General features: G+C 29.6%; 1 protein-coding gene across 1 annotated transcript in view; it reads left to right on the top strand.

Annotated features, from left to right (window-relative positions):
- The first annotated feature begins 1,868 nt into the window (after nt 1–1,868).
- Nucleotides 1,869–13,997, top strand: part of LOC142322746 (uncharacterized) — a 177,232-nt gene continuing 165,103 nt past the window's right edge. The window contains exons 1-2 of the mRNA XM_075361820.1: nt 1,869–2,078; nt 5,102–5,291. Coding sequence (XP_075217935.1) covers nt 1,869–2,078; nt 5,102–5,291 — 400 coding nt within the window. The remainder of the gene's footprint in view (nt 2,079–5,101; nt 5,292–13,997) is intronic.

Here is a 13,997-nt window from a genome sequence, read left to right as displayed (position 1 = left end):
CAATTCACTGAGCACATTACTAGAAAGAGAATTAATTGCACAGAAGAGTAATAATTTCAAGACTAAAAATTTTGTTTTGAAACTGTCAAAAAAAAATTTTTAAGACTTAAGAAACTTATTACAAAAACATTCAATAAATGCAAAAATTATTTTTCTGTCACTATTACTATCATCTCTTTCAGGTAGGACTCTTATACAATGTACACCTCTATTCTCATTATCTACTAAAATTTTAACAGCTCCCAAGAATTTTGAATTTTTTTTTTCTGGCTTATTCCTATTGCACCTATCACTGATTCTTTTAGCACTGTTTTAATAAGTCCTTTTTCCTCACATTATATGTCCAGCTTACTTTCTAGATTTCTAATTAAAGTTTTATATCCATTAACATACCTCATTACATCTTTATTTTTCACTTGGTCAGTTTAATTTTCTATCTCTTTCATGTCTACATTTCAAATGCCTCTAATTTTACTTTCTCTTTCTTTTTTGGTGCCCACATTTCACATCCAAGCAGAAATACATTTCAAATGTAACACTTCCAAAGATACTTTTTCAATTCTAATTTTACCACACCACATACAAACTGTTTCGTTCTGTTAAAACTTTCCTACCCATTACTATTCTTGTTTTTATTTTGTTTACACTTTTGAAACCTTCTAGACTAAGTTCTGAAGACTTACAAACAAAAGCACCTGGTTTTGTTGGGTAATTAATATAATGCATAAGTACCAAATACCTAAAAACCTTTACTGTTTTACTTGTTAATTTTCCCTTCATTTGTGCAGATATTCATTAGCTTACTGTCTACAATAAGTAGTGTGGATAGTGTAGTACTATTCACACTACTTTACTTCTCCCAACATTCATTCTCATTTCATATTCTGCCCTACCATCTTCCAGTTTTAAAATCATGTGTTAAATATCTTATGTTTCACGTTCTAAAATTATGTTATCTGTGAATCTTATAAAATGTTTTCTCCTCTCTTTTATATAATGATTCCTTCATCTCCATCTAGACCATTTAATTATAAATATAAATTAAAAAATTTTTGAAAAAATATTAGTAGTTTTAAGAGTGTTTTCTGGCCACATCCCACTGTAGTAAATTGTATTACAACAATTGTAATACGATACAAACTGTTATATATTACAACAGTTTCAGATTTCTTGTAATATTTCTTAAGATGTTTAAACAACTTCCATTGGCATTTTGCCTATTCTTACATCTTTTCCATTCATCATATATTTCATTGCTTGTATAACTTATAAAAAAATGATTTTAGGACTGCTGCTTCTACTTTACCCTCTTCAATTTCATCCTGATCTTCTATGGGAAGATCATTTTTGACTTTCTATAGATTTGTATAGTTCCTTTCTGTATTCCTTTCACATTTTAAGTATATATTTCTCCTTGTATCATACTTTGCATTTCTACTGGCAATTTCGCTAGAGTCTATACTCTTCATCCACTAATTCCATGCTTCTGTTTTTTTCTTTTTATACATTAGTTCATACTGCCTGTTTGTTTCCAAATGTTCTACATCAGAACAACCAATTGCAAGGCATTTCTTCTTTGCTTTTTGTTATTCTTCTTTTTAAATCATTACTTAACTTTCAACAGAACCTTCCTGATGGTAACCTTTTATTTTGGTAACCAACAGGTTACCAAAATAATTTTTCAAGAATCTTCAATAACATTAAACTTCATACTACCAGGGATCACAACATTATCTATTGTAATATATTTTAATTTATTACATTTAATTTATATTGGTTCATCATTTATGTAATATCATCGATTAATTTCACATTTACTTTATTTTGTTAACATTTCATATTATTAATTTAAGTTATGTAATACCATTATGGAATTGGAACAATCAATAAGACAAAGAGCATCAGTAAAGGCCTCTATAACAAGAATTCACAACTTTAATGATAAATTTGATCCCTCACAAGATGCCTTACAAATTAAGTTAAGGGATATTCTTGATTTGCAAGACAGATATAACATCATTCAATCAAAAATTGAAATGGAATTTGATGATAATGATTTATTTTTAGATCATGAACAAGTCAAACAAAACTTGTGTATTACAGAACGCAAATTACAACATTTAATAAATGATAATAATAATAATCAAAAATCACCTAATAAAGAAATCCAAATACAATATTTAAACAAACTCAATTACAACCTATAACTATACCCATATTTAAAGGTAATCTGTTAGAATGGCAGCATTATTTTAATATATTTATTAATGTAATACATAATAGAGATGATTTATCTAACATTCAGAAATTACACTATCTACATTCTTCTTTGAAAAATGAAGCTTTAGCTATCCTTAAAGATCTTCCAGTAACAAATGAAAATTATTTTGTTGCTCTAGCATTATTAAAAGTACAGTTTGACAATAAATATATATTTGTTTTACACAATGCTAAACGCATTTTAAGATCAGATTCTTTAAAAAGAGATTCTGTAGATACTTTGTCCAAATTTATTAATGAAATTTCCTCAAATGTAAACTCACATAAAGCAATACAACTTCCTGTTAACACATATGAATTTATAGTAGTCCAATTTCTGACATCTAACTTGGATTATAACACCTCAAGATTGTGGAGAAAAAGGTTGTCAAATGAAAGGTTTCTCACCTTCACAGACTTCATTGAATTTCTTAATTCCAGGCAAAAACTTTTAGAAAATATCAATCCATCCACGTCAAACACACAAGTGAATACAGAAAATGAAACCAAGGAACAAGATCATAAAAATACAACCAGATCCTTAACCAAATGTTTTAATTTAAACCCTAATAAACAATTTAAAGAACAAAATGTTAGTTATCATGAAAAATCTAATTTTAATCAGTGTTCATTTTCTAATTCAAATCATTACTTATATCACTGTAAGGAATTTTTAAACTTATCCATCAATGATCGTAAAACGTTTTTGAAAAATAATAATTGTTGTTTTAATTGTTTGAGTAAAGGTCATTCTATTAATCAATGCTATTCTAAGATCTTTGTAAAATTTGCACAAAGAAACATAATACACTTATTCACATGGACAAATTTAATGATTCTAAGTTAGTAAATAATAAATCCAAAATTAATACATATTGTTCATTTAAAAATCATTCAAATGAAAATAAGATTTTGTCAACAGCTGTATGTGATACCACTGTTATATATGGTAGTACATATTCATGTAGATTACTATTAGATTCTGGAAAATTTTTGCACATTTAGTTTTGCTCTCAAACTAGGACTCAAACTTAGGAAAAATGATCTTCCTATTTAGGAATATACCACAATCAGAACAGTGTCGAAATTACATGTCGTTCTAGATACAGAAACTTTACTTTCAAGGTTCAATGCGCTGTTTTACCAGATATTACTAAAAGCCATCCTTCATCCGCATTTGACATTTCTCATCTCAAATTACCTCATAATATATTTCTGACTGATCCCAGTTTCAATATACCAAATAACATTAACATCCTGACAGGAACTCAATATTACTTGAGTCTTATCCTGCCAGGGAAATACATTCGAAACTTTAGATATCCTATTATTCAAGAGACTAAATTAAGATATATATTAGCGGTTGTATTTCTATTAATAACAAGGGCAATAACATTATAGCATCCTTTCTTACTTGTAACAATCATAAAAATTTATCAAACATACTTGGACAATTCTAGAAAACAGAAGAGATTACCACTGATACATCAGTCAATAAGAGTTCCAAATGTGAAGAACATTTTTAATTGAATACTACTCAAAACCACCAGAGCAAATTTGTAATAATGTTACCATGCAAATCTGATAATATTCATTTGTGCGATTCCTTTATTAACGCTAAAAAAAGATTTCTATCTTTAGAAAGAAAATTAATTAACAATTCTAAGCTTAAAAAGGACTACACCACTTTCATAGAAGAATATTTATATTTAGATCTCATGTTATTACTTTATTCCAATGATTTGTTAATTAACAAATCAAATATTTGTTATTTACCTCACCATCCAATATTTAAACCATCAAGTTTGACTACTAAAATTCAAGTTGTATTTGATGGTTCTGCAAAAACCACTACCGGCTTACATTCAGAATCCATAATTATGTCATTACTTCTAATGTAGCTAAAATGTATCATGAAGTATTAGTTAAGTCTAGTGATTCCAATTTACAAAATATACTTTGATATGATTCTCTAAATAAGAAGATAAAACACTACGCATTATATATGGCAATGTATGGGATCGCTTGTGGACCATATTTGGCCACACAGTGTTTAATTAAAATTGCAAATGAATATGAAAATGAATTTCCACTTGCATGTAAGTCCATTAGAAATGATTTTTATGTTGCTGATCTCACAACGGGTTCAGACAACTTTGATGAAGTTATTCAGTTAAAAATTGATATTTCTAAATTATTACAACAATATGGTTTTCTACTCCATAAATTGTTTTCCAATAATAGCATTTTTACTTCTGAACACAATACTTCCATTCCTTTAAATCAAAAACAGAACTTACCTACTTTAGGAGTTCTATGGAATAATTCCTGAGATAAGCTACTTTTCCAAACTACTCATGCTAATGATTCTAAAAACCACACTAAAAGAAATATTCTGTCCATCATAGTAGGTGTATTTGATCCTTTAGGACTCATTGGTCCTATTGTTTTCTCACATAAACATTTTATGCAATCATTGTGGCAACTTAAAATTAATTCAGACAAAACATTACCCAATACGTAACTAACACAATGGCTCAATTTATACAACTAGTTGCATTTGATTGAATCCATTAAAATAAATTGTTCCGTCAAACCCAATATTGATAATAGAATTAACTCTATTCAAATACATGAATTCTCCAATGCCTCTATAAAGGGCTATGGCTGTTGTATTTACATAAGAATTACATACACTAATCATACAATTTCTTCTAATTTACTTTGCTCTAAATCAAAATTGGCACCCTTAAAACAAATTACACTTCCAAAACTTGAACTTTGTGATGGTTTACTACTTAGTCATTTATTATTAGAGGTAATTAATACCTTAAACATACAGTTTGACGAAATACATTTATACACAAATTCTACAATAGTACTACATTGGATTCATGGACAACCATCTAATTGGAAAGTATTTGTCTGCAATAGAATTTCTGAGATTAAACAAATTACCACAAATGCTAACTGGCATTACGTCAAATCCTCTGATAATCCAGCAGATGTGTTGTCTAGAGGTTGTTCACCAAGTAAGTTAATTGACATGTCACTTTGGTGGCATGGTCTTCATTTGTTTTCACAAACTTCTGCCGAATGACTAAAAGATATTAATATTATCTTAAAAATAATAATAAAAAATATATTACATAATTAATGTAAGTGCTGAATGTCTAATAGAAAAATGCAAACATATAGTAACATCATTTGCACCTATTGTTGTATTTGAATAAACAGAACGATTTTTACCACTACATACTTTAATTCACACTTTATTTTTTGTTTCAGATTTATTCATAATGCCAAATCAAGACAATCAGAACAAATTTCTGGCCCTTTATCTACTCAGGAACTAAACCGCACTCTTACCTATTTTATTCAACAATCACAACACATGCATTTTAGTGACAAATTAGATAATATTAAAAACAATCAAACTACATCTAAACAAAGCAAACTTATATCACTTGATCCATTTCTGGATAGTTCAAGCTTACTATGCGTACATGGCAGACTACAACACTCTCAGTTACATTAAGTCTATACTCACAAGTTTAATATATGTATATATATATAAGAATGACAATTACAATTTAAAATAAAAAATAATTTATAAAAACAACTACATAAAGGCTTAATTTATTTAAAAGAATCAGCAAACTTCAACAGCTATAATAAAAGATGATAAAATCATATATGTGCCGATTTATCTATTACATACATATAATATAGTTCATAATAGGTAGTTAATATGTATTTTAGTGTTTTAGTCAATCTTATACTGTACCATGTATTAATCTTACTGTATATTAGCCTTTATTATTTTAACCGTATCTTATTAATTTAAAAATGTATTTTAATAATTAATCACTTGAAACTCACATTTATATAATAAAATTTATATACCTGTAATTAAAATTGTTTTTATTTATATTAATACAATTAATATTTCTAAAATATAAATAGGTTTTAAATCAAATGAACAATTATGACTATATTTTAATAACTGATATTTAAAAAAGTTTCAACTCTTTTGAACTTATATAGGTTATATTTTTTTAGAAATGAAAACAGCTGCATTACGAGCACTCAAATTCATATTATAATCACTCTTGTGATAGGATATAATGAAACAATAATAAGAAGTTGTTTGAATCACAAGAACTACACATATGTTGAAACATAAATAAAGAACATTTAAAAAACAGCTCAAAAATATCAAATTGGCTAAACTTCTTGGTGGAGTGGTAACAACTCTGCCTTTCATTTGGAAGATTCTGGGTTCATTTATCAAATTTTTTTCAAATAATTCGCTTCTTATTATCCCAAAACAAAAGCAAATAAAATTAATGGTATTCAGACTAAGAAAATATGATCAAAGAGTGTAAAAAAGAGTCAATAATGCATTTGTGATCTTTAAATACTGATAATGCTATATAAATAATTATTGTTAGTACCATTATATTGTTAGTACGATGAAGAAAAATATAAATAATGTGCCACAGAAAACATTTAAAATCTCATAGATGAATGAAATTCCTCATTTATCTCTGAAGTAATACCTTATGGTGGTTCCAGAGGCTAAACAAAAAAAAAAGAGAGAGAGAGATGAATGAAAATGTTAAAACATAAACACAACTAAGTAAAAATTACTTTAAAGATGATTCCTAAATAAATTTATCGTTATATATTGTAAAAGAAGGTTAAAATAATGCTAAACTTCTGTGTTAGTGTCTAACTTGAATTTTTCTACCTGTATGATGATAAAAGCTCTTAATGCCTTACTTATTTTCTAATTTATTTATTTTTTTTTTTATTAAGAAAAAAACGACAGAACTCTATTGACTCGATCCATTATCCACAAATTTATTTAAAACATAATTAAAAGATTTTCTTTTTCAAAAAATGTATTATTCTGTCAAAGAATTAAAAAAAAATACTAATTAAAAGTAAAAATGAAAACCAATTTTCTGCAACCCATCCAACATGTACTTACATATGTGGTAAAATAATTCTGAATAAGACCTGAATTGTGAATAATTTTGTAGATATTTTATGTATTTAATATTTTCATGTGTTTACTTTATATTTTTTCAAGTGTTATTTTAAACAATTAATTTGATTATATTTATATATTTTATATTTAAATTATATTTTAAATAATTAAGAAAGGGTCTTATTTATTCATAATACAGGCTTAATTACATCTACCTTTTATTCTATAATTAATTGTGCATTCTGTGATGCTGTTCTCATCAAGGTTTTATTACAGCTTACCTCAATCCATCCAAGTAAATGATGGGACAGTTTGTTTTTTTATCCATGGAATTGCATACCATTTTAACAAAGTAAAATAATTATTTATATATTCATTAAATGAACAGATGCAACACACACTTCTCAACATAAACTGAAAAATATGTTTGTCTAATTAAAAAAGAACCATCAGCGATAACAACAGAATGGTGAATGCCATGGTGAGAACAGTAGCAGTAATCAATGAAGATGGGTCATTGCCAAAGTTTAAATTTCAAATTAAAAAATATTAATTATAATATAATAAATAAACAAATATGATTTGAAAATGATGGTTGGATAAAAAACAACTGTATAATTAATATCATTTAAAATTAATAAATTACATAGATTTCAATTTCAAATTAATTCATAAAGATCAATTAGATAAAAAGTACTTGGTTTTAATTTGTGATTGAAGAAGAATATCATAATTCTTTTATATATCACAATAATTTTTAATAAATTAAAAGTATTATTAACCACCTGAGTACACATTGTGAAAGAAAAATCATTAAAAAACAGTTAAGTGTTTATAAATTAATCTTGTTTAAAATTTGCCACTACGATAAATTTCAGTAAATTACACATAATTTTATCAGACATGTCTTTTCTCAACATGTATTTTAATTTCTGTTGTTCTATAATATATTAATTGCATTTAATAAAAGGTAGATAAAGACACTGAAGATGGAGGGTACCTCTAAAAGTACAGATCTAACATTAAATTAAGGTAATAGCTTTTGACAACTTATTACATATATATATATATATATACATATTTTTTCTCTACATTATTTCATACATTTCTGAAAGTTTAGGGGCTTCTATCATATATACATATATTTAAAGTGCATGTGAAAAATCTAGATGCATGTATGCATTTAATGCACACAATAATTAGTTTTATTAAATGAAGCAATGAAAGTAACAATAAATTTTATTAATAAAATAAATTTATTTTTAATGTAATTCAACTAACTGATATAAATGAATGATTTTTTTTCTTTTATGAATTTTAATAAATTTAACATTCTGTGTAAGTATCTAATACATTTACGATGTAAATCATAATGACATTATTAATATATTTTTCTACATTTATAAACTCATTAATTTTAATTCTAAAATTAATAAATTTTATGTACTGTTACTTAGAAAGTTAAAAATGGAATGAAGAAAGTTAAATTATGTGATTAAAATAGAAAGAGTTCACTAAACAGAGTAATAACTCAATCAAATAATTATGGGAAGACTTGTGAAAAGAAGAAACAGTGAGAGGATTCAGAGAAACATTTATCCAACAATAATTATTTCATCTATACACTAACACATAAGGACATTATAAGTTTAGTCCATAGAAGAAAGAAAGAAAGTAAAAATAAGATTATTTATTTACTTATCAAACAAAACAGTCTTGAGCAAAATAAAGTGATTCTCTGAAACTCAATATTCTAATTACACTACGAAATGGCTTCTGATAAATTTGTCCATTTATTTGCTATTAAAGGAAGCTATATAGGTTATTCCCAAAACATAGCTATCTGATTAATTACACTAACCATTATTATCACCATCCACAACCCAATCTGCTGCTGGTTTGCCATGTTTACTTTATAGAGTAAACATGAATGGATGAAGTCCAATTTTATGAAATTGGACTTCATCTTGTTCTGTGTAGGTACATTTCTTTTCTCATTAGTATTGTATACTCCTTTCCTCAATTGCTCATCCTTACACAAATCTCCCTCTGGCTTTTCAACAGGCTCTGACTGGCAAACAACTTACTCCAGGTAGTTCTTAGGAATTCTTTCCTCTAAAAGTTTCTTATACCAATACTAAGAGTTTTGCTCTTCATTCTTCAATCTTCATCATTCTTCTTTCATGAATAGTTGATTTTGACTCTCCTCTTTTATTAACTCATTTATAATCTCATCCATAAGCACATCAAAGATGTACTGGTTCCACAGGTCTTTACATCTTCATCTGGATGATGATAACACAAAAGCATTTTTCGTCTCAAAAAAAAAACAAAGCATAAACTTAGTGAGGGTCAAATGAGTCCCATAGGGCCCAAATTAAAGAAGGGATTAAAATATGAGAGATGAACAGTAAGGAAAATCATCTGCAAAAGAATCACAACAAAATTCATTAATACCAACACAAGGATTGCTTCAAAATTCCTAAATGAAAACAAATGCCCAGCCTAACTGTAACCACATGATATCATGACATTTTTACATAGAATTGCATTAGTACATTATTGACTAATAATTCTGGGCTAAAATTATGACTAAAAAGTTACTAGAAAATAAATTTACTCAATCCTGGAACAGTGCAGCTAAACAGAAGTAGTCATCTGAATTATAAATTAATTATCCAAACCTCTACTTTAGTAAACAGTATCAATAATTCTTTTGGAGCACTTTAACTTATGCTGCTATGTGTTAATATTTCAATTTTAAAATTCGATTACATATTTTATCCTATATTTCAACACTAAAAACAAACTTTATTACCTACTTTTAAAGAGGAGATCTTCAAATGTGAGACCACATCTGCTAAGTTCTGATAATATTGACCCACATAAAGAGAGTAAGGGATGGAAGAAGCTTTAACTGAAATGGTTGAATTACTTGATCAAATAAAACATACAAGACCTCACACAGTCCGTATGCTTATTAATGAGGTCGGCAGAAAGTAAAAAAAAAAAAACTTCACAAATAACGAACAATAATATATAATATAAAAATTATATTATATATAATAATATACAATATTGTGCATAATGTTTAGGACCAAATATTTTAACTTTTTTCCAGAATAACAACTTTAATAAAAATCAGAGATCGAGCTTCCACGAGGTCCACCAGGATATATCTGGAACAAATAGGAGAAATATTTTCAGTGAACTGAATCTAAACAAACTTCACAGCTTCATTTATCATCAAATCACACCTCACTAGATCACATCTAGAGTTGTTAATCAGGACCTAGTCCCAACACAAGTGATCCTTTGACAGTCAACTATAAAAGGTTTTTTAAGGAATACTCCACTGGCTGAACTAAGTAACACCAGAGTTCAGAGAAGGCAGCACTCAGATATAGTGGGCTGTCACTTAAAAGATAACATGCAACTGGAAGCATTGGAATGCTCTAACACCGCACACATGATCAAGAACAATACGAAATCCAAAATCATACTGAAGCAAATCACTACATTTCTACACACAATCTAAACTCACTCATGCAGACTGGTAAACTAAAAATAATTACCGACCAAATGGACCAGCACAAAATTCTCACCATGGGTCTGCAGGAAATAAGAAACATTGATCAGGACGCCATGGAATCTCAAGGATATAGGCTCTATAAAGGTATACCTGGGAAGAGAGTGATGAAAAGTATCCTACAGCTTGGGGCAGGCTTTTCGATCAGCCTCAAAATAATAAACTCCATACAAGAACTCAAGTCACAATTCCCAAGAATCTCAACACTCACCCTAAAAGCATCTAATAAAATCTTCACCATAATAAATTCCTGTGCCCCTATTAAAAATATAAACAAATCTCCAAAAGACCATAAAGAAACAGAAAAGTTCTGGGACCTACTCGACCAGATTATAAATAACATCCCTAAAAATCATGTTAAATAACCAATCGGAGACTTCAACATTCAACTAGGCAGAGAAAGAAGATACCGCGACATCATCAGAAACTGGTCTGTCCAAAAGAGAACAAATGAAAATGAACAGAGAAGATTCATTGATCTCTGGAAAAATCACAGCCTAATTTTGAAATCCGCATATTTTAAAAGGATACCTCAAAAACTCAAAACCTGGAAATACCCTAACTATACTAAAGGAGAATAGTAACTAGATCATTTCTTCATGGACAGCCCAACACAAAGAGATCTGCAACATAAAAGTCCTCCAAGGAGTAAACACAGGCTAAGATCACTATGTAGTCAAAATTAAAATTAAACTCATTTCCCAAAGGAAGCGACAAAACCAAGCCCTAAAAAATAAAAGAAAAAAAGACCCTACCCAACTAATCAAGAATGAAACTTGCCAAAAAGCAACTCAAAAAAAAAAAATGGTGGATAAATTCAAAGACCTAGTCAACAACCTTAAACAAATCACAGAAGAATGGGCACCAATAAAATTCCGTAAAAAGCATCAATGATGGAACAGTGAATCTGACAAAACAGTGGAGAAGAGACATCAAGGATGACTATTACACCAATCCCAAAAATCAGAAACATCCTTCCAAAATCTAGTAAAATAAAGAAAAGAGACCACTTGAACCCTAAGTTAAATAAAAAGACAATATCTTAAATATACATTGAAATCAATAGAAGAAGAATTCAACAACAAAATGCAGTCAACCCTACTAATGAAGGATGAAAACCATAATCTGGCTCATAACAATAAAGATAACAAAGAAATCCAAGCTAAATATTTAAAAAAAATCCTAAATTGCGAAGAACCAACAGAACCCCTAAAACTTTGACACCAGCAGCCCAGTAACAACACCACCAGAAAACATCAACCCTCCCACAATAAAAGAAATCTACCAAGCAATACCAACTATACATGGTAAACCATGTATTACTGAAAGAAAAAAGACAGAAAAACACTTTCGCATTATCATCGTCTGGATGTAGAGGAAGGGACCTGTGAAGCCCTTTGATGTGCTTATGGATGAGATGGGGGTTTGTATTTTTTGGAGTTGTTTTTTGAATGTTTTGTGATAGTCTCTTGACTGCATTTTGTTGAATTCTTCTACTTGGGTGTTTCCAGGTTTTTAGAGGATAAAGAATTACAAAGTGATGGGAGAAGATCAGACCTTTGTAGAGATCTGGAATCATGCAGGAAGACCAGCAAAAATCGCCCTTCATCAACAGCTTATAAACATTTGGATCAAATAAGAACTACCACCCTCATTCATTCACTGAAGTTAATACCTTACGGTGGTTCCAGAGGCTAAAGAAAAAGGATCATGAGTCTCAATCTAATAATAAATTACAACAGAAAACAAAGCACAGACATGGTGATAATGTTTGTAGACTTCAAGAAAGCACATGATTGCATCCACATAGAATCTCTACAAAAAATTCTTAGACACCTCAGATTACATCCCAAATTAAAATAAACATGATAAAATGACCTTCACAATCATTAAGTCAAAAGTGAATTCAAAGAGGAACTCTTGGAACCATCTGAGAATAAAAGAACTGCCACAAGGCGATAGGCTCTCACTGCTACTATTCAACTATGTTTTGGAAATGGTAATGAGGGAATGGCTCAAAAAATACCCCCAAAAATAAAAATAGGCCATAAGATCAAAACAAACAGCCTTGGTTTCGCCTAGATGACTTGGCACTGCTAGCAAACAACATCGATGAAGCTAAAACACGGATACGAGATGTGTGACAAAAGTAATGAGACTGACTTTTTACTTACCAAAGTTTTTATTTTTTCAAACAATATTATCCCCTTCAGAGTAGTTGTCTTGGGCAGCTATACACCGGCGGAGACGTTGTTCCCACTCCTGGTAGCAACGCTGGAAGGCTTCAACTGGTAGGGCTTTTAACTGGTCGGTCACAGTCTTTTGAATGTTCTTCAGAGTTCCAAAATGACGTCCTTTTAAGACATGTTTCAATTTCGGGAAAAGGAAAAGTCACAAGGACTCAAATCAGGTGAATAGGGGGGTTGAGGAACCATAGGAATGCGTTTTGAGGTCAAAAATTCTGTGATGGAAATGACCATGTGACACGGGGGATTGTCATGATGAAGCATCCACTTGTCTGCAATGTCTGGTCTCATGTGAATCACTCTTTTCCTGAGCCTTTCAAGGACACCTTTGTAAAACACTTGGTTGACAGTTAGTCCTGGAGGAACAAATTCTTTATGCACGATACCCCTACTGTCAAAAAAGAAAATCGGCATGGTTTTGATCTTTGATTTCCTCATTCGACATTTTTCAGTCGAAGAAATGACGGAGTGTGCCCACTCTTTGCTTTGCCGCTTTGTTTCAGGATCGTACTCAAATATCTAGGATTCATGACCTGTAATCACATGATTGAAGAATTCTTGGTCTTTGTCAATCCTCTCAAGAAGATCAACATACACGTTTCTTCGATTGTCTTTCTGTTCCGTTGTGAGGTTTTCGGCACCAATTTCGCATGTCCAAATCGTCTGTCAAAATTTTTTGTACGGTGAAAGTGTTTAAATTTAACTGTTCACTCATCATCCTTATTGTTAAACGATGGTCTGATCTCACAAGAACCCTCTCATGCTCAACGTTTTTGTCAGATTTTGAAGTTGAAGGTCTCCCTGAGCGAGGTTGATCTTCAACGTGTTGTCGCGGCCTTCCAAAACTGATTTGTACCAGCGGAAAACTTGTGCTCTTGATAAGCAATATTCCCCATACGCTTGTTTA

Source organism: Lycorma delicatula, chromosome 4 (genome assembly GCF_047948215.1).
Source record: "Lycorma delicatula isolate Av1 chromosome 4, ASM4794821v1, whole genome shotgun sequence".
NCBI classification, from domain to species: Eukaryota; Metazoa; Arthropoda; class Insecta; order Hemiptera; family Fulgoridae; genus Lycorma; species Lycorma delicatula.
The sequence above is the reverse complement of the archived record's forward strand: the minus strand, read 5'-3'. Positions and strand labels throughout refer to the sequence as shown.